This window comes from Rhinopithecus roxellana, chromosome 12 (genome assembly GCF_007565055.1).
Source record: "Rhinopithecus roxellana isolate Shanxi Qingling chromosome 12, ASM756505v1, whole genome shotgun sequence".
Lineage (NCBI taxonomy): Eukaryota > Metazoa > Chordata > Mammalia > Primates > Cercopithecidae > Rhinopithecus > Rhinopithecus roxellana.
In genome coordinates this window covers 119,640,947-119,665,651 of record NC_044560.1, presented here as the reverse complement: position 1 = coordinate 119,665,651, position 24,705 = coordinate 119,640,947, and the positions used below count along the sequence as shown (strand labels likewise).

Below are 24,705 nucleotides of genomic sequence, written 5' to 3'. Positions count from 1 at the left end.
CAGAGTCTCACTCTATTGCCCAGGCTGGAGTGCAGTGGTGTGATCTCGGCTCACTGCAACCTCTGCCACCCGGGTTCAAGCGATTCTCCTGCCTCAGCCTACTGAGTAGCTGGGATCACAGGCGCCTGCCACTGCATCTGGCTAATTTTTGTATTTTTAGGAGAGACAGGGTTTCACCATCTTGGCCAGGCTGGTTTTGAACTCCTGACCTCATGATCCACCTGCCTACATCTCCCAAAGTGGTAGGATTACAGGCATGAGCAACTGCGCCTGGCCAAAGCACATTAATTTTTGACAGTCAATTTTATCAATCTTTTCCCTTATGGTATTTGAATATTTTAGAAAGACATGTCTGACACCAAAGTCATTAACATATCCCAATATATTTTTTTCTAATAGTTTTGCTTTAGTAATTTACATTTAGATTTTATTGTTAGAACTTATACTTGTTAATGGTGTGAAATTATATAAGAGAGGGGAGAGTAAGGAGGCTTTTGGCAAGGGTTACTGACATAACTTTCACATAGAAAGGCTTTAAGAGGTTTTTCATCATGTCTTTTTAGAAGCCACAGCCTGTAGAGAAGCCAACTCCAAGCTTGAACTTCTCTAGGGATCCTTTGGGCAGACTAGATCCCATTTTTAAAACCCTTCAGTCATTCACATATAACATGCGGCATCTTCTGCTACATTTCATGAATGAACACTCTCTCTTGTTTTGCCTTTTACAAAATTATTTCATCCACTCAAAAGCCTCACTTTTTTTTTAAGTATCGTTTACATTGTTCTATGTGTATAATAGGATCTGGAGGGAAAGACATTGTGTGCCGAGTTTTTGAACTTCAAAATAAAATTCTACTTTTCCCAATTAAAATTCTGAAGTTGACAAATTGCCTACAACAAAGTTTGTACAAACCCATGCTCTTTTAAATTTGTGCATAGTATCTCTTTTCCTGTGCTTTCAATGCAAAGTTTTATTAATCTGATATTGAAAAAATAGTATTTCCTTGGCCTAAACTGTATTTCTTCTGATCCTAGGGAGATTTAGTACTTACCACATATTTATTGGTCACCTGTTGCCTCTTCATATCCTTTGACTATGAGCTGGAGAAACGCATCATTTCCTAAGGGATTTTTATGAGCAATTTTATGTTAAGGATATGAATTCCATAGTTTATATGTGCTGTGATAAATTTCTCCCATTCTTAGCTTTAAAAAATATTGTATCTTTGTTTTGCTATCTTTGGTCATATAAAACCTTTATACAGGTCGGATACAGTCAAACCTATGACTTGTTGGCAGGAGGTGGGGAGGCTTCTGAACATCATGTGATGTTTAGGAAGGCCATTCTCATTCCATGATTAGGTGTGCCACAGAGTCCTCTAACCACTGTCTGTTCCACATTTAGATAAACCACTTGAAAGTAACTTTCACATATGTAAAGAATGAATTGTTGTATAGAGCAGTATTTTTCCAAAACTGTTAAACCACTGATGTGATAGGCCACTTTTGTTGTATATTTTCTTTATATGTGTAACAGCGTGAATATGTATGTTCACACATACATGTTAAAACCTTATAAAATGTATTAGAATTTTGTTAGGTAGAATCTGTAGATTAATTCATGGGCTACTGACATCTGTATGATAGTGAATCAATCTTACCATATAAAGGATAAAATATTTGTCTTCCTTTTCATCCTCCATTAAACTTTCATCATTCTGTTTGTATCTATAGTCATATGTGAATTGATTACTGCATTGATTATATGCCAAAAGACTTCTGGGGTCAGGAAGTAATATTAAAAGAGGTCAGATATAAAGGATCAGGGAGTGGTCTGACTGTTTCAGAAACGGAAAACACGTGGTCTGCTGAAGGTATTCACATGTATTTTAAACTTCATGCATACAGAATCAAACACGTTTGTGGGCCAGTTTATGAGAACTCACCTACAGTTTTGGTTTCTTTTCTTCACTAGTTTTGAAATTTTAGTAATTTAACAACCTTTATTAGTTTTAATGACATAGGTTTGATACAATTCATTTACCCAGATTTAGAAAAGGAGTTCAAACTTAAACTTTATTTTCTACTCTTCATTGGTTACTGATGTTTCACGATTTTTAATTTTGATTTTGCCTTTGTTTACATGTAAATGATGAATACATCTCAGTAAGCTGTCTTATTAAAAATGACTTTTTATGCCAGGCACGGTAGCTCACGCATGTAATCCCAGCACTTCGGGAGGCCAAGACAGGCGGATCACCTGACGTCAGGAATTAGAGAAAAGCCTGGCCGACATGTCAAAACCGTGTCTCTACTAAAAATACAAAAATTAGCCAGGCACGGTGGTGCATGTCTATAATCCCAGCTACTCAGGAGGCTGAGGCAGGAGAATCACTTAAACCTGGGAGGTAGAGGTTGCAGTGACCCAAGATTGCACCATTGCATTCTAGCCTGGGCAACAGAGCAAGACTCCATCTCGAAAAAAAAAAACTTTTAGGCCGGGCGCGGTGGCTCAAGCCTGTAATCCCAGCACTTTGGGAGGCCGAGACGGGCGGATCACGAGGTCAGGAGATCGAGACCATCCTGGCTAACACGGTGAAACCCCGTCTCTACTAAAAAAAAAAATACAAAAAAGCCGGGCGAGATGGCGGGCGCCTGTAGTCCCAGCTACTTGGGAGGCTGAGGCGAGAGAATGGCGTAAACCCGGGAGGTGGAGCTTGCAGTGAGCTGAGATCCAGCCACTGCACTCCAGCCTGGGTGACAGAGCGAGACTCCGTCTCAAAAAAAAAAAAAAAAAAAAAAAAAAAACTTTTAAAATAAGACATTAGCTTCTTAGAACTGTTAAATATCTAGTCAATGCTGAGATAGAAGCCACCATTTTACCCTATATGATGGACTCTAATGTCAATCCTACTGTATTAGATACTCTCCTCACCTACTTTTAGAAAAATGCCTACCATTCCTAATAAAAAAAAAAACTTCACAATCTCTCAGTCCTGAGCTGCTGCATGTCTTTTTTATTTCTGAGATAATCATGGCCGAGATGATCGGCTCTTCTATGTATAGTATGGTTATCTTTTCACTTTACATTAATGTTTAATTACTTTATGCTAGGCACGCTGCTGAGCAATTTACATGCATTATTTCATTCTTCTATTAACTTTTGAGGTAGAACCATTATTATTCCCACACTATAAATCAGACTGAAGCTTACAAAGCACAAAATGCTGCCCCCAAATTAGAGGGCAGAAAATGGAAGTGCAAAGATTGGAACCCAGATCTTTTTGATTCTGGAAAATGTGTCTTAATCCTGGATAAGTATTCAGAGAATGAGATGGGTAGTGACAAAAGATAGGAACTTTGGAAGGTAGCCTGGAACAAGGTGTTAGAGGCTAGGTTTTTAGGCTATTTTGAAGAATGTGTGCTTTAACTTAAAAACTATGGGATGCCACTGAGGAATTTTAATGAGGGAGAAATGATATTAAACATTTTTTTAAAATACAAATTTGGCTGCAATGTGGACAGCTGACACAGACAATGGTGAATACAAGGAGACTAACTGGAAAGCTACTCGAGTATCCCATGTCAAATATATTAATGTGCATTGGACAAGGATGATGGAATGGAAATGGATTAAAGAGGTGAGATTTCAGACATATTCAGGAGATGAAACCTACAGGTCTTGACAACTGATTTGATGTGGAGGGTGAGGGAGAGGAAAGAGTCAAGAATGACTCCATAGTATGAATTCTTTCGTGATGAGCAAGATGTGCACGCTGCCTGAAAGATTTCCTGCAATCTTTACATTCATACGGTCTCTCTCCAGTATGAATTCTCTGATGTAGAGTAAGAGATCCACTATAGCTAAAGGCTTTCCCACAAACATTACATTCATAAGGTTTCTCTCCAGTATGAATTCTCTGATGTTGAGCAAGGCCTGCATTCTGGCTAAATGTTTTCCTACATTCCTTACACATATAGGGTTTTTCTCCAGTATGACTTCTCTGATGTTGTGCAAGTGATGAACTATTGCTAAAGGCCTTCCCACATTCAATACATTCATAGGGTTTCTCTCCAGTATGAACCCTCTGATGTTGATCAAGGTATGCAATTTGGCTGAAGGCTTTCCTACATACTTTACATTCATAAGGTTTTTCTCCAGTATGAACTCTCTGATGTTGAGCAAGGTGTGCATACTGGCTGAAGGCTTTCCTACATTCCTTACATTCGTAGGGTCTCTCTCCAGTATGAATTCTCTGATGTACAATTAGGTATCCGCGATGGCTAAAGGCTTTCCCACACACATTACACACATAAGGTTTCTCTCCTGTATGAATTCTCTGATGCTGAGCAAGAAATGAACCATTACTAAAGGCCTTTCCACATTCAATACATTCGAAAGGTCTCTCTCCAGTATGAACTCTCTGATGCTGAGTCAGGTGTGCAATCTGGCTGAAGGCTTTTTTACATTCTTTACACTGATAGGGTTTCTCTCCAGTATGAACTCTCTGATGTTGGGCCAGATGTGCATTCTGGCTGAAGGCTTTCCTACATTCTTTACATTCATAAGGTTTCTCCCCAGTATGTATTCTCTTATGTTGTGCCAAGTTTGCACTCTGGCTGAACGTTTTCCCACATTCAACACATGCATAGGGTTTCTCTCCAGTATGAATTCTCTGATGAAGAGTAAGGGATGAGCTCTGGTTGAAGACTTTCTCACAGTCATTACATTTCAAAAGTTTCTTTTCTACATAGACTTTCCTATGTTTCATTTCAACAGATTTTTTCCGGTAACTTTTCTTTTGTGGTTCATGCTTATGTTCTTTTTCTTTGGTGGGAAAACTCTGTTGTATATCAAAGATTGTATCCTGGTGGAATGTTTGCCAAGATTTGTTATATTCTTTATGTTGAACTTCTGGAAGGATTTCCTTATGAGTGATGATTAATTGACTAAGATGTACCTCTTGACTTCCCAGCTGGTTCTTATACCAGTCCTCACTTTGACAGTCTTCTCTGAAATTGGGGTAGTCAAGGCTATAACTAAGATGTCTTGTTCCCACTGTCACAACTGTGGATGATTCTTCATATGTCTCTTGCTTTGATGAAAATTCACTGTTTTTAAATACATACTCCCAATCTAAAAGACATCAAGAAACAAATGTCTTTTGTATTTAATTCACTAGAAGAAACTTCTTAAACATGTGAATAAAATACATAACAAGTTAAAGGATTTAAAAGCTTACAATGCATTCTAAAATAATGACATTATAAATAATAAGAATTTAAGAGAGTTGATTAAGGAAATAATCATTGACAACCAGTAAGGTAAATATAAGAAGAACAAAACAATGTGGTCATCCAAAATCATAATCAGCTTTTTATAGCTAAGTTAATAACAGACTTCAAACACCTTTTCTGTCTTATCATAGGTTATCCTGCATTCAAGCTAAGTTATCTTTAATAAGCCAGTTTTATGATGTTAACATGATTTAAAAACTCCACTGGAATCACAGGCCTAAAAACAACACTAGGCAGTATTAATATCCTTAATAGGATACATGTAAAACTTTATGGTTGTTCATATTGTTCATAAAACTCTGTGGGTAAACATTTGCAGTTAGAAAAAAGTCTTCCTGAAAATCATTTTCTATGTAACAAATTCCAACCGTATGTAAATTTTCAATTGATCCCTAAGATGCCTTCATATAAGAATAGTTTTCTATCAAACTGCTTGGTCTTACTAACCTAGCACAGAACTTAATCTGCCTTCCCGTGTTCAGTTCCAAATCAGATCACTTCATTTTTCTGCTTAAGATTTTCCTGCAGTTTCGTACTACGTTTATAATAAAGCCAAAATTCCTACCCTGGTTTACAAAACTCTACATGACCTGGTGTTCTCTGATCTTATATTCTACTACGCTCCTGCTTGCTTCCTCCACTTCAGTCATATGGGAATTCACTATATTTCCACTTAGGAACACCAGACTTGCCATTTCTCTGCCTGAAAAGCACTTTCCACAGATACCTGCTTGATCCCTTCTCTCAGTGCACTTCTTCACTTGAGGTTCTGTTCACATATTACCTCTTCAGTATGGCCTTTGCTGAACATCCAATATGAAGTATTCCATGCTCTTATGTTTCTCTTTCCTCCTGCTTTGCACTTCACAGCACTTAACTTATTTAATATCATATTACATGTCAACTTACTCACTATTCTCATTAGAATGTAAACATTCATGTGTAGGAACTTTTTTTCTCACCCTTGAACACCCATTGCCTAAAATAGCCTGGAAAGATAGAAGGTGCTTAGTATCTTTGGAATAAATACTGAATCAATAATACATAAGTCACCACACTAATTCATCCTCTTATTGGAATGACATGTTTGCATGAATGGGGTAAATGTCTGAAATCAAATGGAATATTATTACTAAAATATTATAGTGGATAATGATATTTGGAAGGAAAAGAATCTGAAGGCAACATACTTAAATTGAGGCTGCTGACTCCCACTCTGCTGCCTCAGTGCCCTTCCAAATTCCACTTTCCTCTCTAAACAGTTGCAAATCACACTCATGAATGCCCTATAGAAAGTCAACATGAAAATTAAATTCTGAAGACTCATGGGTCAAAAAAGAAATATGAAATGACTGCAAAGGAGCAATGATCTAATTAAATAAGCCCAGAATTAGGATGATAAAACTATAATAAGGAAGTAAAAACATAGGTATAGTCATTGATGAATACTAATTCTCATTAGACTGAAAAGTTAAGGATGGATGTTATAATCAGTTACAGGCATGATTCTTACATTTTAGAGTGTATCAGAATTAGATAAAACTTGCTAAATGACAGATTGCTATACTCTGTGCACAGAGTTTTTGATTGAGTTAGTGGAGGTTGAGGGCTGAGAATCTTCATTTCTAATAAATTCACAGGTGATGCTGCTGGTCTCAGGACCACATTTGGAGCATCACTGCACAATAGCACCCACTGGAAGCATAATATAAAAAGGTACAACAAGCCAGCAGATAAAATAAAATGGAATTATAAAAAATATTCAAACATCCCAAAAGAAGATAGAGATGAGCAAATATTTTTTAATGAGAAATATTAAAGAGAAAACAATAGTAGACCCAACTCAAATTATACAAATAATTAAATATTAATGAACTCCTCATTAAGTTAAAAGGCAGAGTTTATAGGAATCATCAAAATGAAAGACACAATTATATGCTGTTTATAGAAACCTCACATTATATATAAGAATACATTAAATAGTAAACAGATAAGGACGTAACATTCAAACAGTAAGCATAAGGCTAGACTGACTATATTCGTGTCAGATAAAATAGACTTTAAAACTGAGTATTGGCCGGGCGCGGTGGCTCAAGCCTGTCATCCCAGCACTTTGGGAGGCCGAGACGGGCGGATCACGAGGTCAGGAGATCGAGACCATCCTGGCTAACACAGTGAAACCCCGTCTCTACTAAAAATACAAAAAACTAGCTGGGCCAGGTGGCGGGCGCCTGTAGTCCCAGCTACTCAGGAGGCTGAGGCAGGAGAATGGCGGGAACCCAGGAGGTGGAGCTTGCAGTGAGCTGAGATCCGGCCACTGCACTCCAGTCCGGGTGACAGAGGGAGACTCCGCCTCAAAAAAAAAAAAAAAAAAAAAAAAACTGAGTATTACCAAAGACAAAGAGACATTAGTAATAAAGGGATCAATTCACCAGAAAGAAATAATCTTTAATGTGTGTGCACCTAATATAAAGCCTTAAAATACATAAAACAAAAATTGAAAGTGTAAGAAATAGGTAATCCTATAGTCATAATAGGCAACTAACACATGCTTTGCTCAGAAACTGACAAAACTAGGAGAAAATAGTAACAAAGAGGATCTCAACAGGGTTAACTACTTTGATCTGATTTATATTTATACAACACTACACCCAACACTTGTACAACATGTATTCGAGTGCACACGGTGTGTTCAGTAAATAAGATAGACTATATTCTGGGGTATAAACCAAGTCTCTATAAATTCCAAAGTACCGAAACCAAGGTAAGTATGCTCTCTAACCTCAATAGAAGTTATATATCATGGGCCAAATCATGGGCCCATGATTATAAATCATGGGCCAAAAGAGTATAGTAAGAGAAATTAGAAAATATCTCGGTTGATAATAACAATACAACATATCAAAATCAGAGGATACAGCTAAAACGGTACTTAAAGGAAAATCTAGTTTTCAAATGCTTATATTAGAAAACAACTAAAAGTCTAAAAATCAATAATCTAAGATGTCACCTCAAGAAGTGAAGAAAAGACCAAAGTAAACTTAAGGAAAGTAGAAGCAAAAAGTTAAGAAAGAAAATTAACAATACAGAAAAACAACAACAGAGGAAATAAAACAAAAGTAGGTTCTTTTAAAACATCAGTTATCAGAAAAAAAGAATAGATATCAGCAACACCAGAGGAGTTATCATTACATATCATACAGCTGTTTTTTAAAAATGTTAATAAATTGAACAACTCAGATGAAACACAGAAATCTCTTGAAAGACATAGCCTACCAAAGCTGATTCAACAAAAATCAGATAACCTGATTAACCCTATATCCATTAAAGCTGTTATGTAAAAAATACTTCAGGCCCAGATGTCTTCATTGGTGAATTCCATCAAATATTTAAGGAAGAAATAATATCATTTTATCCAAACTGTCAGAAAAGAGAAAAAGAAAAACACTTTCCAACTTGGTTTCATAAGGCCAGTATTATCTTGATACCAAAATGAGATAAAAAAATTATAAGAAAGTAAACCTGCAGGCCGGGCGCGGTGGCTCATGCCTGTAATCCCAGCACTTTGGGAGGCTGAGGTGGGCAGATCACGAGGACAAGAATCATGACCATTCTGGCCAACTGGGTGAAACCCCGTGTCTACTAAAAATACAAAAATTAGCTAGGCGTGGTAGCATGTGCCTGTAGTCCCAGCTACTTGGGAGGCTGAGGCAGGAGAATCACTTGAACCTGGGAGGTGGATGTTGCAGTGAGCCGAGATTGAGTCACTGCACTCCAGCCTGGTGACAGAGCAAGACTCCGTCTCAAAAAAAAAAAAAAGAAAACTGAATTGTTAAAAAATTATATTTATTATAGCACTCAAAAAGCTATTAAACACTTAGGAAAAAAATTTAACAGAGTACCACTACACTGCATACTACAAAATATTCTTAAAATAAATTTTATTATTTTTCCTTTTTCTTTTTCAGACAGAGTCTTGCTATGTTGTCCAGGCTAGTCTCAAAGTCCTGGACTCAAGTAATCCTTCCAACTCAGCCTCTCAAGTAGCTAAGATTACCAGCGCACACCATCACACCCAACTTCGAGACATTTTTAAAGAGTAATAAATGGCTTAATAAACCATACTTATATTAGAAGACTCAATGTTAAGAGGTCAGTTCCTTTTCAGTTGATGTACAGAATCAATGTAATCCCAGCAAAAATCTAAGTTTTTTGAGTAGAAATTCTCAACTTCATTCTGAAATTTATATGAAATGCAAATGATCTAAAACTAAAACAGTCAAGGCAATTTTACAAATTGCACTATCTGATATCAAAACTTACCATAAAGCTACAGTAATCAAGGCAGTATGGAACTGGTGAGACAATAGACATATAGATCAATGGAACAGAAGAGATTCCAGAACTATACCCACACATATGTGGTCAAGTGATGATCAGGAAAAGTGGCAAGGTGATACAATTAGGAAGAGAAAGTGTTTCCTGACAAACGGTCTTGGGGCAACTGTATATCCATATGGAAAAAATAGGAACCTTTACCTCACACAAGACACATAAATTACCTCAAAATCATTCACAGAGCTAAATGTAAATGCTAAAACTTTAAAACTCCTAGAAAAATATATCTGTGACCTGGGAGTAGCAAGAATTTCTTAGATATAAGAAGCACCAACTAAGACAAATTAAGAAATTGGATTTTACAAGAATTGCAAACTTTGTCTCCAACAGAGGTGGCAGTAGAAAAACAAAAAGGCAAGCCATAATTGGCATTTATAAGCCAATACATATAAATGATAAAGAACTTGTTTTAAGATAATATACAGAACTCTTACAACTCATAAGATAAACAATCCAATAAAACATGGGCAAAATATTTGAACAAATATTTTATACAAGTTATATGCATGGCCAGTAAGCATATGAAAAGAGGCTCAACATTATTAGTCATTCCAGAAATGCATACTAAAACCACAACACAACTTTTAGAATGACTAAAATTAAAAATACTACTAATGATACCAAGATTTGGTGAGAATGTGGATTAACTGGAAGTCTCATACACTGCTAAAAGAATGGTATAATTCCTTCAGAAAACTGACAGTTTCTAACAGAGTTAAACATATACCTGTCATATAATTCAGTTCTTCCATCTTAGGTATTTACCCCCCAAAAATAAAAATATATGTTCACACAAAGTCCTGTACATGACAGCTGTATAGCAACTTTATTTATAATAGCCCCAAACTGGAAACAACCCAAATGTCCATCACTAGGTGAATGGATAAATGAAATGTTGCATTCATCCTGCAACAATATAGATAAATTTCAAGATCATTATGCTGAGTGAAATAAGCCAGACATAACAAAATACATACTGTATGATTCCATTTGCTTTAGATGCAAATTAATAAAAAACAACAAAGATCAGATTCATGTTTGTTTGGAACTGGGAGTGGAGAGTAGGATAGATGGAAAGACACAAGCTATCTTTTGGGGTGATAGAAATACTAAATGTGTCTTGATTGTGGTGACAGTTTCATGGGTATATGCAAGTGTCATCAAACTGTACAATTTATATGTATCCAGTTTACTAAATATAAATAATTCCTTAATAATAATACTGTCTGATCAAATACAATAAAACCAGAAAACTCTCTTTTAAACAACCCTGTGTGAAAAAAAAAATTTTTAAAGTAGATCATCTAGTATGAACAGCAGTAACAAAAACACTTAAGTATGAAAATCTACAGGAGATAGACAAAGACAAACTAAGAGGAAAATTCATAGTCCTTAATCATCTCATTACTAAATAAAAGAATGAAATTAATAGATCAAGCTCTCATTTCAGCACTGTGGAGATCAAAATAAATAAGAAAATTAGAATGAAAGAATTAGTAAGGAGAAAATATTTTATGAATTAGTATGAAAAAAACAGAAAATTGGAAAAGAATACTAATACATAAATCCATAAGCTAGTTATTTACAAATAAACTTATTTATGAGCAGAGCGACCTAATAATACATATATTCTTTTTTTTTTTTGAGACAGAGTCTCGCTCTGTCTCCCAGGTTAAAGTTCAGTGGTTTGATCTTGGCTCACTGCAACCTCCACCTCCCGAGTTCAAGTGATTCTCTGCCTCAGCCTCCTGAGTAGCTGGAATATACAGGAGCCTGTCACCACACCTGGCTAATTTTTGTATTTCTAGTAGAGGCAGGGTTTCACCATCTTGGCCAGGCTGGTCTTGAACTCCTGACCTCATGATCCACACTCCTCGGCCTCCCAAAGTGCCGGGATTACAGGTTTAAGCCACCACACCTGACCAATATATTCTTTTTAAAAAAGAATAGTTATACAAAATAAGAAATTAAAATTGGAAACCATTATAGATACAAAAAAAGAAAAATAATTGTATATTACTTTGCTCAAATTCATGAAATCTGATAACCTAAATGAAAAGAACAATTATCTAGAAAAATTAAAACGCATAAAATTTAACCAAAGACAGGCTGGAAGCAGTGGCTCATGCCTGTAATCCCAGCACTTTGGGAGGCCCAGGTGGGCAGATCATTTGAGGTCACAAGTACAAGACCACCCTGACCAACATAGTGAAACCCCATCTCTCCTTAAAATACAGAAAAATTAGCTGGGCATGGTGGCGCATGCCTGTAATCCCAGCTACTTGGGAGGCTGAGGCAAGAGAATTGCTTGAACTTGGGAGGTGAAGATTGCAGTGCACCACTGCACTCCAGCCTGGGCAACAGGTCAAGACCGCATCTAAAAATATATATATATTAACCAAAGACAAACTATAGAGATGCCATTTACCATGGAGGATACTGAGAAAGTTGTCAAAGATTCACTTCTCCCACAAAGGCCTCAGCATCAGGCTTTATCTCTCAAACTCTTAAGACCAGTGATCTCATTCATTCACACTGACATCTCTAAATCAGAGTATTTTTCTCAGACCCTATCTTCTAAACCAGTTGCATGTTGCATTTCTTTGCTTGGAACTCTCCTCATCTTATACATATAACCCTCTTATGTCCACAGCTAAATTTATCATCTTTCCTTCTATCAACCTATTCTTCTGATTGTTTCTATTAAGTGTTATCATCTTGTAGTTACCCACACTTGTAAATAAAATTGGCTTTCTTTCTTCTTTGCTGGTGTATAAGCCTCTGAATAATCCCAAGAATTTAGCAGAATCCTCTTCTCAAAACATAAAGTCGGCCGGGCGCGGTGGCTCAAGCCTGTAATCCCAGCAGTTTGGGAGGCCGAGATGGGCCGATCACGAGGTCAGGAGATCGAGACCATCCTGGCTAACATGGTGAAACCCCGTGTCTACTAAAAAGTACGAAAAATTAGCCAGGCAAGATGGCGGGCGCCTGTAGTCCCAGCTACTTGGGAGGCTGAGGCAGGAGAATGGCATAAACCCAAGAGGCAGAGCTGCAGTGAGCTGAGATCCGGCCACTGCACTCCAGCCTGGGTGACAGAGCGAGACTCCATCTCAAAACAAACAAACAAACAAAACATAAAGCCAATGAGGCTTGGAAAATAAATAAATAAATAAATGCATCAATCCTTCAATCTAAAAGGAATGAGTAACTGAGAAAGGAAAACAAACAAACAAAAAAAAATTGGCTTTTTTTTTTTTTTTTAAGACAGGCGCTTGCTTTGTTGCCCAGGCTGGAGTGCAGTGGCATGCTCTCAGATCATAGGCTCAGGTGATCCTCCCACCTCAGCCTCCCACGTAGATATTACAGTTGCATGCCACCAGGCCTGGCTGATTTTTTTTGTGTGTGTATTTTTAGTTTTACCATGTTGCCCAGGCTGGTCTCGAACGCCTGGGCTCAAGTGATCCACCCACCTTGGTTTCCCAAAAAGCCGGGATTATAGGCACCTGGATTTTAAAAAATGAAACAAAGCAACCTGTATAAAACTAAAAGGCAAGGACAAGGAGATGCTGTGACATTTGGGTCCAACAATAGGAAAATGGGTTATCAGAGAAGATTACTGTCAGAGAAGACTGTAACTTGTGAGAGAATATAAACACAGAGAACAAATTGAGGAGCTCATGCTAAAGATGCCTCAATATTTCTTCCCAGGCTTTGAATCTTTAAGAAAAGCTACCCAGGAAACATCAATGATGAACTGAAATCTTTCAGAATTGCTGAGCTTTTCCTGGTAATGGCTTCTATCTCCCTATTTCTCTCTCACTCACCAGGGCATGTGCCTCTTGTTCCCTCCTTCTTCACCATCCAGGGCTCTTTTCCTTGCTCCAATAATGAGATCACATCTGGCTTAGAAACAGAAACTCCTGCTTACAAAAAATAAAAGGGGAATTAGGCAGGTATATAAGTAAGATCAAGTTTCTGCATCATCAAGAAGGTGGGAGCATAATGGGAGGGAGCTGAGGAATAAGAATGGGGAAGATGAAGCTGCCAGTTCTAAAAATTCAACCTATTTTGGGAAGCACAAGAAAGGGAAATTTAGTGAAGGACATCAGAGGTTTCCCAACATTACACTGGAGCTCAGTCCCATGAGATTCCGAATTACAGGAGACGTCCTTACCCAGTGATACCAAGCTCCTGTAGTTCTCCAACATCACTTTCCTGTACAAATTCCTCTGAGCGGGGTTCAGCCATTCCCATTCCTCTTGAGAGAAATTTACAGCCACATCCCCAAATGTCACCAAATCCTGAAATGACATAAACACATTCTTGCTCAACTAGTGTTCATATCCTCACATGAGCCTAGGTTAAAAAGTTAAATTGTCTATACTTTTAGAGAGAAATATTGCACATAGCAAAACTTTCTGACAGTATCTTAGGTTCTGGGCAACACATGTCAGATAATTACTAGATGACTTCTTTGTGCTTTGTTTTGATATTCTGTCATGGAAAGTATACAATTTGAGAGATAATCCTACTGTTGGAGGATTTATAACACACACAAAATTGGAAAATAACAGAACACTGTAAATCGAGTATAAAATATGTTATTCATATTAAATGCCAGAGTATTTCTCAATATTGGAAAATCAGATACACTGGGGAAGTAAAGAGCTTCAAGGAGGAAACAGGCTGAGTTAAGCTTTTTAACATGTACATGGTTGAACCTGGCATTTTTCCAAACTCAGTAAAATGGAATGGTCAATGTTCCAGAGACATCAATAGGGTTGTATAAAAATACATATAAAATGTTTGATGCTTACAATATTGACTTTCTGAAATTAAATATATGTAATAGAAACAGTAAACAAAGTTTTATACTGACTTGCAAAAATATGGCTTAAATGTATACCATAACAGAGAGCAATCAAGCAGCTGAGTGACAGATCACCTTATGTGTGGAAGTATGCCACTGAATTTGTGCTTGGTGGCAAAGATAACATTTGCTAATCAGCTGTCAAACTGATGCATTTCATCTCACTGATGACCTCAGGTATCTCACATATTTTTTACATTTCACAGTACACATTTCATAATGACAACCTAGGTCTTGTATGTGTTGTATTTTAAACACTTGTTTTACACAAATTCCTCCCCTGTAGATGGTTTAAATGAATGGAAGGCATATGGTTTGGATGAACAGCAGCTTGATGTCACAAAAGGTATCTGAATCAGGCCAGAGGTGATGATGCATGCCTAAAGTTCCAGGTACTCAAGAGGCTGAGGCAGGAGGATTGCCTGGGATGCTTGAGTCCAGCCTGGGCAATATATGAGACCCTGTTTCTACAGACAAACAAACAAAAAGGTATCTGAATCAAAACAAGAAAAAATTTGTCACAGATAAAATGAAGTTGATCTCAAAGACTATGACTCTAATGTCTTGAGAAGAAGAGTACTATTACAATAAATGTTTGAATCTGTATAATCAGTACTTGATAAGAAGGAATCAAAGAAGTACAATAAAAGTTATTTCAATATAGGACAAATTTCGGTTGGAAACAAAAATTTTCCTGAGACTGTGTGTAAGAGGCAACAAGTGATTGCCTAACAGCTCTTGATAACCCCACTAAGTTGTAAAGATAGTTGGTAACTTATAAATATGCTACATAAGAGACAAAATAATATAATTTAAGCACTATTAATTTACTTAAATAGTGAACGTCTCCAAGTCTGATAATAAAATGCATCAAAAAATACCCACCGCTCTCACTAGAGAAACATACACAACTGTGCCTGTTTGATGAGCAAGAGTTTTTAAAATGTTACAGTACAGCTCCCAAATACTACTACTGCATGTTGAATTAAGGATCTTTAAGATAACATGGAACAAGACCTAGTTCGCTTCCTAAAAATTAAAAATGGGTCTTCTTCCTAACAAGATAAATCAGCTCAAGACTTACCAGGGCTTGCTGTATGGTTAGGCATATGTATCTTGGTTTTGTTTTTGTTTTTTTGAGACAGAGTTTCGCTCTGTCACCCAGGCTGGAGTGCAGTGGCCAGATCTCAGCTCACTGCAAGCTCCGCCTCCCGGGTTCACGCCATTCTCCTGCCTCAGCCTCCCAAGTAGCTGGGACTACAGGCGCCGCCACCTCGCCCGGCTAGTTTTTTGTATTTTTAGTAGAGATGGGGTTTCACCGTGTTAGCCAGGATGGTCTCCATCTCCTGACCTCGTGATCCGCCCGTCTCGGCCTCCCAAAGTGCTGGGATTACAGGCTTGAGCCACGGCGCCCGGCCTGCATCTTGGTAGCTTAAGAGCAGGCTTTACTCCGTGGCATCTTGGTTTTGACATGTCACAGAGTAAAGCCTGCTCTTAAGCTGGGCTGACATAGAGATGGGATTCAATGTTACACACCTGAACAGCTATGCTGATTCCTTAAACACTGAAATATTGCCACACTCACTGGTAAACAGCTACTGCACTGAGTGCTGCTAGTGACCAGATTTCTCCGTAAGGAATTCAGCAACTGAAGATTAATGCCCAGCATGGCAGCAAACGCCAGGATCCCAGCTAAGATACGTTCTGCTGTGTGCCTTTGTCTTGTTGGTTGTCAAATATGAACATCACCCCTACCCTTATATGACTCTTTGCAGAGTAATGCTCCTGTTGAAGAAAGACTCAAATACATCAGTGATTTTATTTAGAAACCTTTTCAATGGAAAAAAAAAAGGAGTCAATGTTAACTGCTACTGTTAGAACGATGCACAAAAGTGTTAAGGAGGTTATCTATAAAGAAAGCAAAAGTATGGCTCCAAGAAACATCAATTACATGCATCAGCTGTTTAAAAAGCTTCCATCTCTGAAACACTTCTTAATACAAGGATATCTACGGAAGTGACTCGTCGCTTCAAAAAAGGAAAGGAATGTGAATCAGGTCTAAAAAGTAAAACTTGTGCTGGATAGGCCTGGGCACTGCTATTCATCCATTCTACTGTAACTCAAACACTTCAATAAAACTCTTTAAAATTTTGTGCAGGAGGGCTGGGCGAGGTGGCTCAAGCCTGTAATCCCAGCACTTTGGGAGGCCGAGACGGGCGGATCACGAGGTCAGGAGATCAAGACCATCCTGGCTAACACGGTGAAACCCCGTCTCTACTAAAAAAAATACAAAAAAACTAGCCGGGCGAGGTGGCGGCGCCTGTAGTCCCAGCTACGTAGGAGGCTGAGGCAGGAGAATGGCGTGAACCCGGGAGGCGGAGCTTGCAGTGAGCCGAGATCGCGCCACTGCACTCCAGCCTGGGCAACAGAGCAACACTCCGCCTCAAAAAAAAAAAAAAAATTTTGTGCAGGAAAGTGTTCCACACACATCATTTATTGTGTAGACATTAGTGAAGAAGCTTTTGCTACACAAAGTCCTCAAGACACATTTTTTAGCTGCACACATGAACTAATGCATTCTGTATTTTAATTATCTGACATTTTCCCCTCAGCCAATGAGACCATGAATACCTTGCAAATGCTTTTTATAATTCTTTTGATGCAATTTAAAAATTACCATCATTAAAGAAACTTAAAAATATACTCTCCAGTATTTCTACCCTCAGTGATTTCCTCCCACTCCTTTTTTTTAAATTTTATTTTTTGGGAGACAGGATCTTGCTCTGTCGCCCAGGCTGGAGTGCAGTGTTACGATCATGGCTGATTGCAGTCTCAACTTGTAAGGCTTGAATGATTCTCCCAACCTCGGCCTCTCAAGCAGCTGGGACCACAGGCGCTCATCACCAGGTCCAGGTAATTTTTAAATTTTTGGTACAGATGATGTCTCACTATGTTGCCCAGGCTGGTCTCAAACTCCTGGGCTCAAGCGATCCTCCTACCTTGGCCTCCCAAAGTGCTAGGATTGGAAGTCTTTCACCCCCATGCCTACTCCTGTGTCACTCGACCTCCTAAAAGCAATTATAATTCATAGTTAGTATAATCTGTTCAAACAGTTCCTTATACTGATGTCTAGGATTATGTATATATTTCACTTACTGATAATGTCACTTTTATTGGCTGAGTAATATTATATAGTATAATTATGCCCTGTCTTACTTACTTACTAACCCCCATGCTTATTTTCAGTTGGGTAAATCTTAATTTTTTTTTTTTTTTGAGATGGAGTTTTCCGCCCTTGTCACCCAGGCTGGAGTGCAGTGGCATGATCTCAGCTCACTGCAAACTCCACCTCCCGTGTTCAAGCAAGTCTTCTGCCTCAGTTTCCCAAGTAGCTGGGATTACAGGCACCCACCACCATGCCCAGCTAATATTTTTGTATTTTTAGTAGAGACGGGGGTTTCACCATGTTGGCCAGGCTGGTCTCAAACTCCTGACCTCAGTTGATCCACCCGCCTCGGCCCCTCAAAGTGCTGGGATTACAGGCGTGAGCCACCGCACCCAGCTGGGTAAATCTTAATTTTTTACGATGATGTTGCATAGGTCTTGAATTATTTTTTTAAAATCGATTCATAGATGTCGTTCTCTCCATTGAGACCAGGATTTCACAAAATTACTTAACCTCAAAAAAAATTTTAATTACACTGTTTTGACCCAGCAACAATACAGTCAAATTGTTTTTGAAGTGAAAAAAAACAATTAAGGGTGGGAGTAAAGTGTTGGCTTGCACTCAAAGACATCCTCACAGAGTTCTTCAGGTAGAAGGAAAACAGAAGGGAAATGGAAGCATGAAAACACAGGAATAAATTAAGAGTTCTAAAGCAGTAACTATAAATAGAGCAATAATAATACTGTGCAGTTACATCACCATAGGCATCTCATCCTGTTCAGGAAGCGATAAGGGTACTAATCATAGAAGAAGATTACAGAAGAAAGAAGGATTACTACATATGAGTAATGGATGAATATTATCTTAGAAAAGCCACTAAAAGAACAATAACAATTACTTATCATTACTAAAATAATAAGGAAAAATACCTAACCTAACCAAAAAAAGCAAAAAAGGAGAAACAAAGGAAAAAAGAACAGATTGGATAAATGGAAAACAAACAGAAATACAGTAGTTTTAAAAACATATCTATAAGTATTATATTAAATATGTGATAAACACTAAAAGATTAAGATGATCAGGCTAGCTTTTTAAAAACTAGCCAATTATATGCTGCTTACAAGAGGTATACTTTAAATATAATCTTTAAAGGCAGAGGTTCTCAAAAGCCATGCATTAAAATCATCCTGGATACCTGTAATCCAGCTACTTGGCTACTTGGGAGGCTGAGGCAGGAAGATAACTGGAGGCCAGAAGTTCAGAACCAGTCTGGGCAACATAGTGAGACCCCATCTCAAAAAATAATAATAATAATCCTGGGAAACCCAATAAAAATGTGTTTTCTTAGGTGCCACCAAGAGACCATGATTCAGGAGGTCTGGGGTGGGGTCCTGGAAACAGCATTTGGGCTAATGGATTCCATCTATTCTATACATCACACTTTCAGCTTTTTCTTTCTTCTGTTCCCAAATCAGCAGCAGGAAAGAAGAGGTGTCAAGCTCTAGCTATCCTGGTCTCACTCACAGATGAGGAATTCATCTGAATGCCTATTACCAACCGGGCACTATTCTAAGAGTCAGGAATACAAAGGTGAACAGAACAAAGTTCCTCCTCTTAATATTCTAACAAAGGAGAGAAACATTAAACATAAGGTCATACATGTCAGGTAGTGACAAGTGACAAAAAACAAAAGAAGGTAAAGGGTGATTAAGAGTGATAGGGTGTTTATTGCAGATGATATGGTCAAGGTAAGTCTAAACGAAGAGGTAAGGTTTGAACAACAATCTGAGTGAAATGGGAGGGCAAGCTATGTCAACATGTAGGGGGATGGGGGAGCAAATGCAAAAGTCCAGAGACAAGAAAAAGCAGAGTACGTCTGAGAGACAGCAAATTCACTACTGTCATTAAAATGAAGAGAGGTAAATATTTGTAGAAAATGAGGTCTAGGAAAGCCAGGAGCTGAAGTACAAAGGGGCTTATAGGCCATGGTTAGGATACTGGATTTCATTCCAAGTAAGATAGGAAGGCAATGAAGGTTCTGGGCATGGGAGTGAAATAATGAGCCCCATCACATTCTTGCTACAGTGTCCTTCATCATTTTCCACCACCCTCTTAATATCATCACTCACCATGATCGATGTTACTGACCCTCAATGTATATTACAACTTCTTACATCTGACTCAGTCACTAACTGGTCACGTGGACATGTCACTTTCTTCCCCTGGCCTCCTTTTCTTCATCTGTAGAATGAGAAACTTGGACAAGATCACCCATAATTATCTTCCTGGCTTTACTGTTTTATAAGCCTAAGACTGTGCTGTCTAATACCCTAGCTACTAGCTACATACGGCTAAATTTAAATCAAGTAACATCACAAATTCAGTTTCTCAGTCATGCTAGTATATACAAGTCTTTGTAGCCACATCTGGCTAGTGGCTTCTATATTAAACACTGCAGACATAGAACATTTCTACTGTCAATCATCACAGAAAGTTCTATTGGACAGTGCTGTACTAGCTGATTTCTGCATCTGCCTCACCTTACTCTTTCTCCATTCTCTATATTTTAACTTAGAGGTTTGTATTTTTTATATATATTTAACCTATACAATGTATTTAACCTCTACGTATTTTTATCTACGTGTACAGAAATTTTTTTTTTACTAAATGAATATTCCATCCCTTCCCCATTGATTTAAAATAATATCAGTACATCATATAATTAAACTAGTATACATTAAATTCTATGAAGACAAAGACAGGGCCTATTTTTATTTATCACAGCACTTAGCATAAGGTCTTTAATAACTATATGTTCCGTGAATGAATATTTCCATTCTTATGGAATTCTTATACTTGGAATAGTTTCTTAACATTATATGTTTCTTCTGGCTCCATTCCACACTACCTACTGTTTTTATTATTATAGATATATACAGCTTTTACTTTAATGTCGATTTAAGTGCTCTCCCATTACTCTTTTTCAAAAAAAGTTCTATTTTTTACATATTAATTTCACTAATCTTAACTAGATGACCTAGAGTAACATAGCTGTGGACACTCAGAATGTCCCTAAAATGGTACCTCATTATTCCCTGGAATACTATTCTTCAAAGCCCACAGAGTGCCTGGAAAAATCCCTGCCCTAGCTGACCCACACTTTAATATTCAAGACTCAACACATCTCACTCCTCAAAATCACTTTGAGCAAGAGACTTTGCCCTGTTCTGTGACTAAGACCACCTGACAACCCCCCTGTCTTGCCTTCTTTTCAAACCTAGGTCTGTGGAAAAGCTTTATTTATGCTAGTGGTTACAACTGAACATACACCTTAATCTCAATGAATCAACTTACTACAGTGAAGGTTATCATATGTCAATGAGTGTATTTTTGCATCTTGAGAGCTTCTAACAGACACTAAACCCAGAGGAGGTGCCGAACTATTTCTTGAGTGAAAATAAAAATGCTGGCTGTGGAAAAAAAAGATGACTAGGCTTTTGGAGACTTTTACTTGAAAGCAAGATATGAGGAATGAGTCACTGGATGAATGGAACCTTGTTAGGTTGGAGTACTTTGGAAGAAAAACAAAATGTTCGTATAACCTAAAAAATAAGATGGCATTTTGGGGAAGAGAGAAGAAATGCTTCCTTACCTTGGACATGGCTTTAAGGATTCCAGAATTTGACAGTTCTTCTGTCCTACTCCTTCAGGCTCCTCTCCAGGAGAGGGATGGTATCCTGAGAAAGTAGAGCTGGAGAAGGAAAAAAAACATAAAATGCCAGGCCTGCCCTGCAGCTCTCAGTATCATCCGCCTAGAAACCTTTCCTTCTCTTTCACCTTCTTTCCCCAACCTCAGGAGTCAATTAGAGATATCGCTGAGCAAGTCATTTATATCTAAATTTACAATTCTTTTGCCCACATGCTTTGGATCTTAAGGATACAACATATGGGCCAGGTGCGATGGCTCACGCCTATAATCTCAGCACTTTGGGAGGCTGAGGCAGGTGGATCACGAGGTCAGGAGATCGAGACACGAGGCCAGGAGATCAAGACCATCCTGGCTAACACGGTGAAACCCAGTCTCTACTAAAAAATACAAAAAATTAGCCGGGTGTGGTGGTGGGCGCCTGTAGTCCCAGCTACTTGGGAGGCTGAGGCAGGAGAATGGCATGAACCTGGGAAGCGGAGCTTGCAGTGAGCCAAGATCATGCCACTGCACTCCAGTCTGGGCAACAGAGCGATACTCTCTCTCAAAACAAACAAACAAACAAACAAAAAACAACATACATGTTCTGTGCTTAAGTTACCTTCCCATTTATAATTTAGAACAAAAACAGCAATTACACAGTGGCATTACCAAGCAAGGATTTCCCCCTTTCACACACGAAGGCTCTTCATTGGAGTAATTAATTATTCAAGACATCATGGTAATGAGGAATTAAGCCAAACTGGAAACCAGGTCTAACTTTTAATTCTTTCCACCCGATCATGATGTTGAAAGGAAATATGTCCCCACCCTTTCCGCAAGGATGTGAGATAAAGTTACAAAGTAAAATTTCTCAGAGAAAGCATCTCTATACACAGAGTGAGCATCAGAGGGTCCATGTGGTGTGGTGGACACTCGATCAAAGAGTCAAGATGGCCTACTTCAGGTCTTGGCTTATGACAACCCACAACTGAAAACTAATCTCTTGACTTTTCTGGGCAATCTCCTCAGAGAGAAAGAAGGAGAGAGGGAAAGAGGGGCAGGCTATGCATGAACAGTCATCCAAACCCCTATCATTAATTCTTATCTACCAGACCTCACTGTCTTGAAGAATAAAGCCATTACCTAAGAAGCAGCATAACTTAGTGGTAAGAACCACTAGGCTTAAGGATCAGAACACCTGGTCTCAAACAGCCAAACCACTACATGCTACCTCTACAACCTCTGGCAAGTTAGGTAACCACTGCAAACCTGTTTCCCTATCAGTGAAATGGTAACTATTCCCTATCAATTGTTGGGAGGATTCTGAAATGATCTACATAAAGCATTGAGCACAGTGCTTGGTACATCCTTTCTTAAATAAATTTTCATCTTTCTGTCATTTATTTTCATAAATAGCACATGGTAGGTCTCCCATTCCTTTTTCCTGTTAAATTCCTCACATGCCCCCAGAGACTGAGAGGGATGGAAAAACTACTGTGCCAGACGACAAGCAGCCAGCGTTTTCAGGCTTAAGTCTGAGGCTCCTGTTTGTCTCTCCCTTTCCAGCTCTCTTCCCCTCTCCCTTTTTCCATCTTCTCCCCTTCATCTCCATCTCTCTGTCTCTCCACCACAACAGCAGTCTCCCAAACCACAGAGAACACCAGCATCTCCAAGCACCCACACAGCTTCCTGCCCACAAAAATCACAGACAACAAACCACACAGTTTCTCACTCTGGCACCTCCCCTGGCAACCTATGGACATGCCCCCACATTGTAGCCCGCCCTGCTCTCACAATGGGTCATATAAGGCCATTCTGAGTCACACTGTCACACTCACTGTCGGCATGATACACAGTGCTAAGTCACACAATCTCTGTCAGTCTCATATAATCACACACTGTCATGCACAATCTCACTGTCACATACAATCTTAGTCTAACAACACAAACTCTGTTCACATAGTTTCACATACAGTGACACACACTCACACACTGTCACACAAATTCTCAGTCGTAGTTTCACGTGGTCCCACATCAACAGCCACATATCATACACAACCACATAGCCTCACACACAGTGACATGGCCTCACATACTGTCACAGTCTCACATGATCCTACACACATGGTCAAACTCTGTTCACAAATTCACACACACTGTCACACAGTCTTACACTATCCCGCACACACAGGTCACACACACAGTGACATGGTCTTACACACTGTTCACACATGGTCTACGCATAGTGACAGTTTAACACTGTCACACATTCCCAGTCAGTCTCACACATGGTGATGTGGTCTTAAACACATCCCACACGGTTCCATATACTGTCAAAGGCTCCCGCACACACAGGGGCAACGGTCTCATACTGTCACACACATTCTCACACCCAGTCTCACACTGTCACACACAATCCCACATTTTGTCCCACATGGTGTCACACTGACACACATATTCACACACGGTCTCACACACATTCTCACAGTCACACACGGTCTCACATTCTCACACAGTCACACATGGTCTCACACACGGTTCCACACTGTCAAACACATTGTCACACACGGTTCCTTAATGTCACAACATTCTCACACACTGTCACACACGGTCCCACACACGGTGGCATGGCCGCTCCCGGCGTCAGCTCCATCCCGCGCTCCTCACCGCCTCCTCCCTCCGGTGGGCACTTCCTTCGCGCGGTCCTTGGAGGCCGGGGCTGGGCCAGGGCCCGGGCCAGGGCTCGATCCTGGCCGCCGGCCGCGCTCACAAAGGCGCCGCAGCGCTAGGGCAGGCCGCAGGGGCCGCTGGGAAATGAAGTCCAGGTCCGGCGCGGCGCAGAGGATGCTGGGATGGTGGCCGAGGGTCCCGGGAGGCCGCAGGTCTCCCCGCTCGGTTGCGGGTAGTTTCTGCTGCGCCGCCTTCCCTAGTAAGCCTACCTCCGCTGGCCTTCAGAACCCCACTCGGACCACTGAACCCTCTCAGGCCGTTCGACTGCCCGTTCACCCACCCGTTCCACTTGAGGCCTGGGAGGACCGGCTCTGACTGCGCAGGCGCAGCTGGCTCGGGTCCCCCCAAAGGCTGCCAGGCCGGGGTGCTAGCTGGTGACGCGCACGCGCAGTAGCCGCGTCCGAGCTCAAGCGCTCCGGGTGGGGCTGCGAGCCCAGCGCTGAGAAAAGGGAGCCTAGAGGACCAGTGTGTGGCCAGAGCCAGCTGGAGAGGGGCCCGGTAGGACGTACGTGTGATTAAGCTGTCTGGCGGCCCGGGCTTTCTCTTTCCTTTCCC

The 24,705-nt window shown here is 39.5% G+C and overlaps 1 protein-coding gene across 3 annotated transcripts; it reads right to left on the bottom strand.

Moving 5' to 3' along the window:
• Positions 1-3,446: 3,446 nt before the first annotated feature.
• ZNF583 (zinc finger protein 583) lies at positions 3,447-24,241 on the bottom strand. 3 transcript variants are annotated; one of them, XM_030942767.1, is made up of 5 exons: positions 24,088-24,241; positions 21,385-21,483; positions 13,871-13,997; positions 13,521-13,619; positions 3,447-5,137 (listed from the first exon to the last, which is right to left on the bottom strand). In XM_030942767.1, exons 2-5 carry the CDS (start codon positions 21,391-21,393, stop codon positions 3,660-3,662), a joined length of 1,713 nt encoding a protein of 570 aa, XP_030798627.1. In that variant the 5' UTR covers positions 21,394-21,483; positions 24,088-24,241; the 3' UTR covers positions 3,447-3,659. The 3 variants fall into 3 exon arrangements, with proteins under 3 accessions (XP_030798627.1, XP_010385338.1, XP_010385336.1); XM_010387036.2 differs by having other exon boundaries at positions 13,521-13,616; XM_010387034.2 differs by lacking the exons at positions 21,385-21,483; positions 24,088-24,241 and having other exon boundaries at positions 13,521-13,616; positions 13,871-14,009.
• Positions 24,242-24,705: the final 464 nt, after the last annotated feature.

What these genes read in the sequence shown, in the direction of transcription:
- ZNF583 (XM_030942767.1), bottom strand. An exon ending in CAGGAGCTTGGTATCACTGG is followed by an intron (nt 13,620 to 13,870) that starts GTAAGGACGTCT and finishes ATTTTTTGTAAG; the next exon opens with CAGGAGTTTCTGTTTCTAAG. An exon ending in AACAAGAGGCACATGCCCTG is followed by an intron (nt 5,138 to 13,520) that starts GTGAGTGAGAGA and finishes GATGTCTTTTAG; the next exon opens with ATTGGGAGTATGTATTTAAA.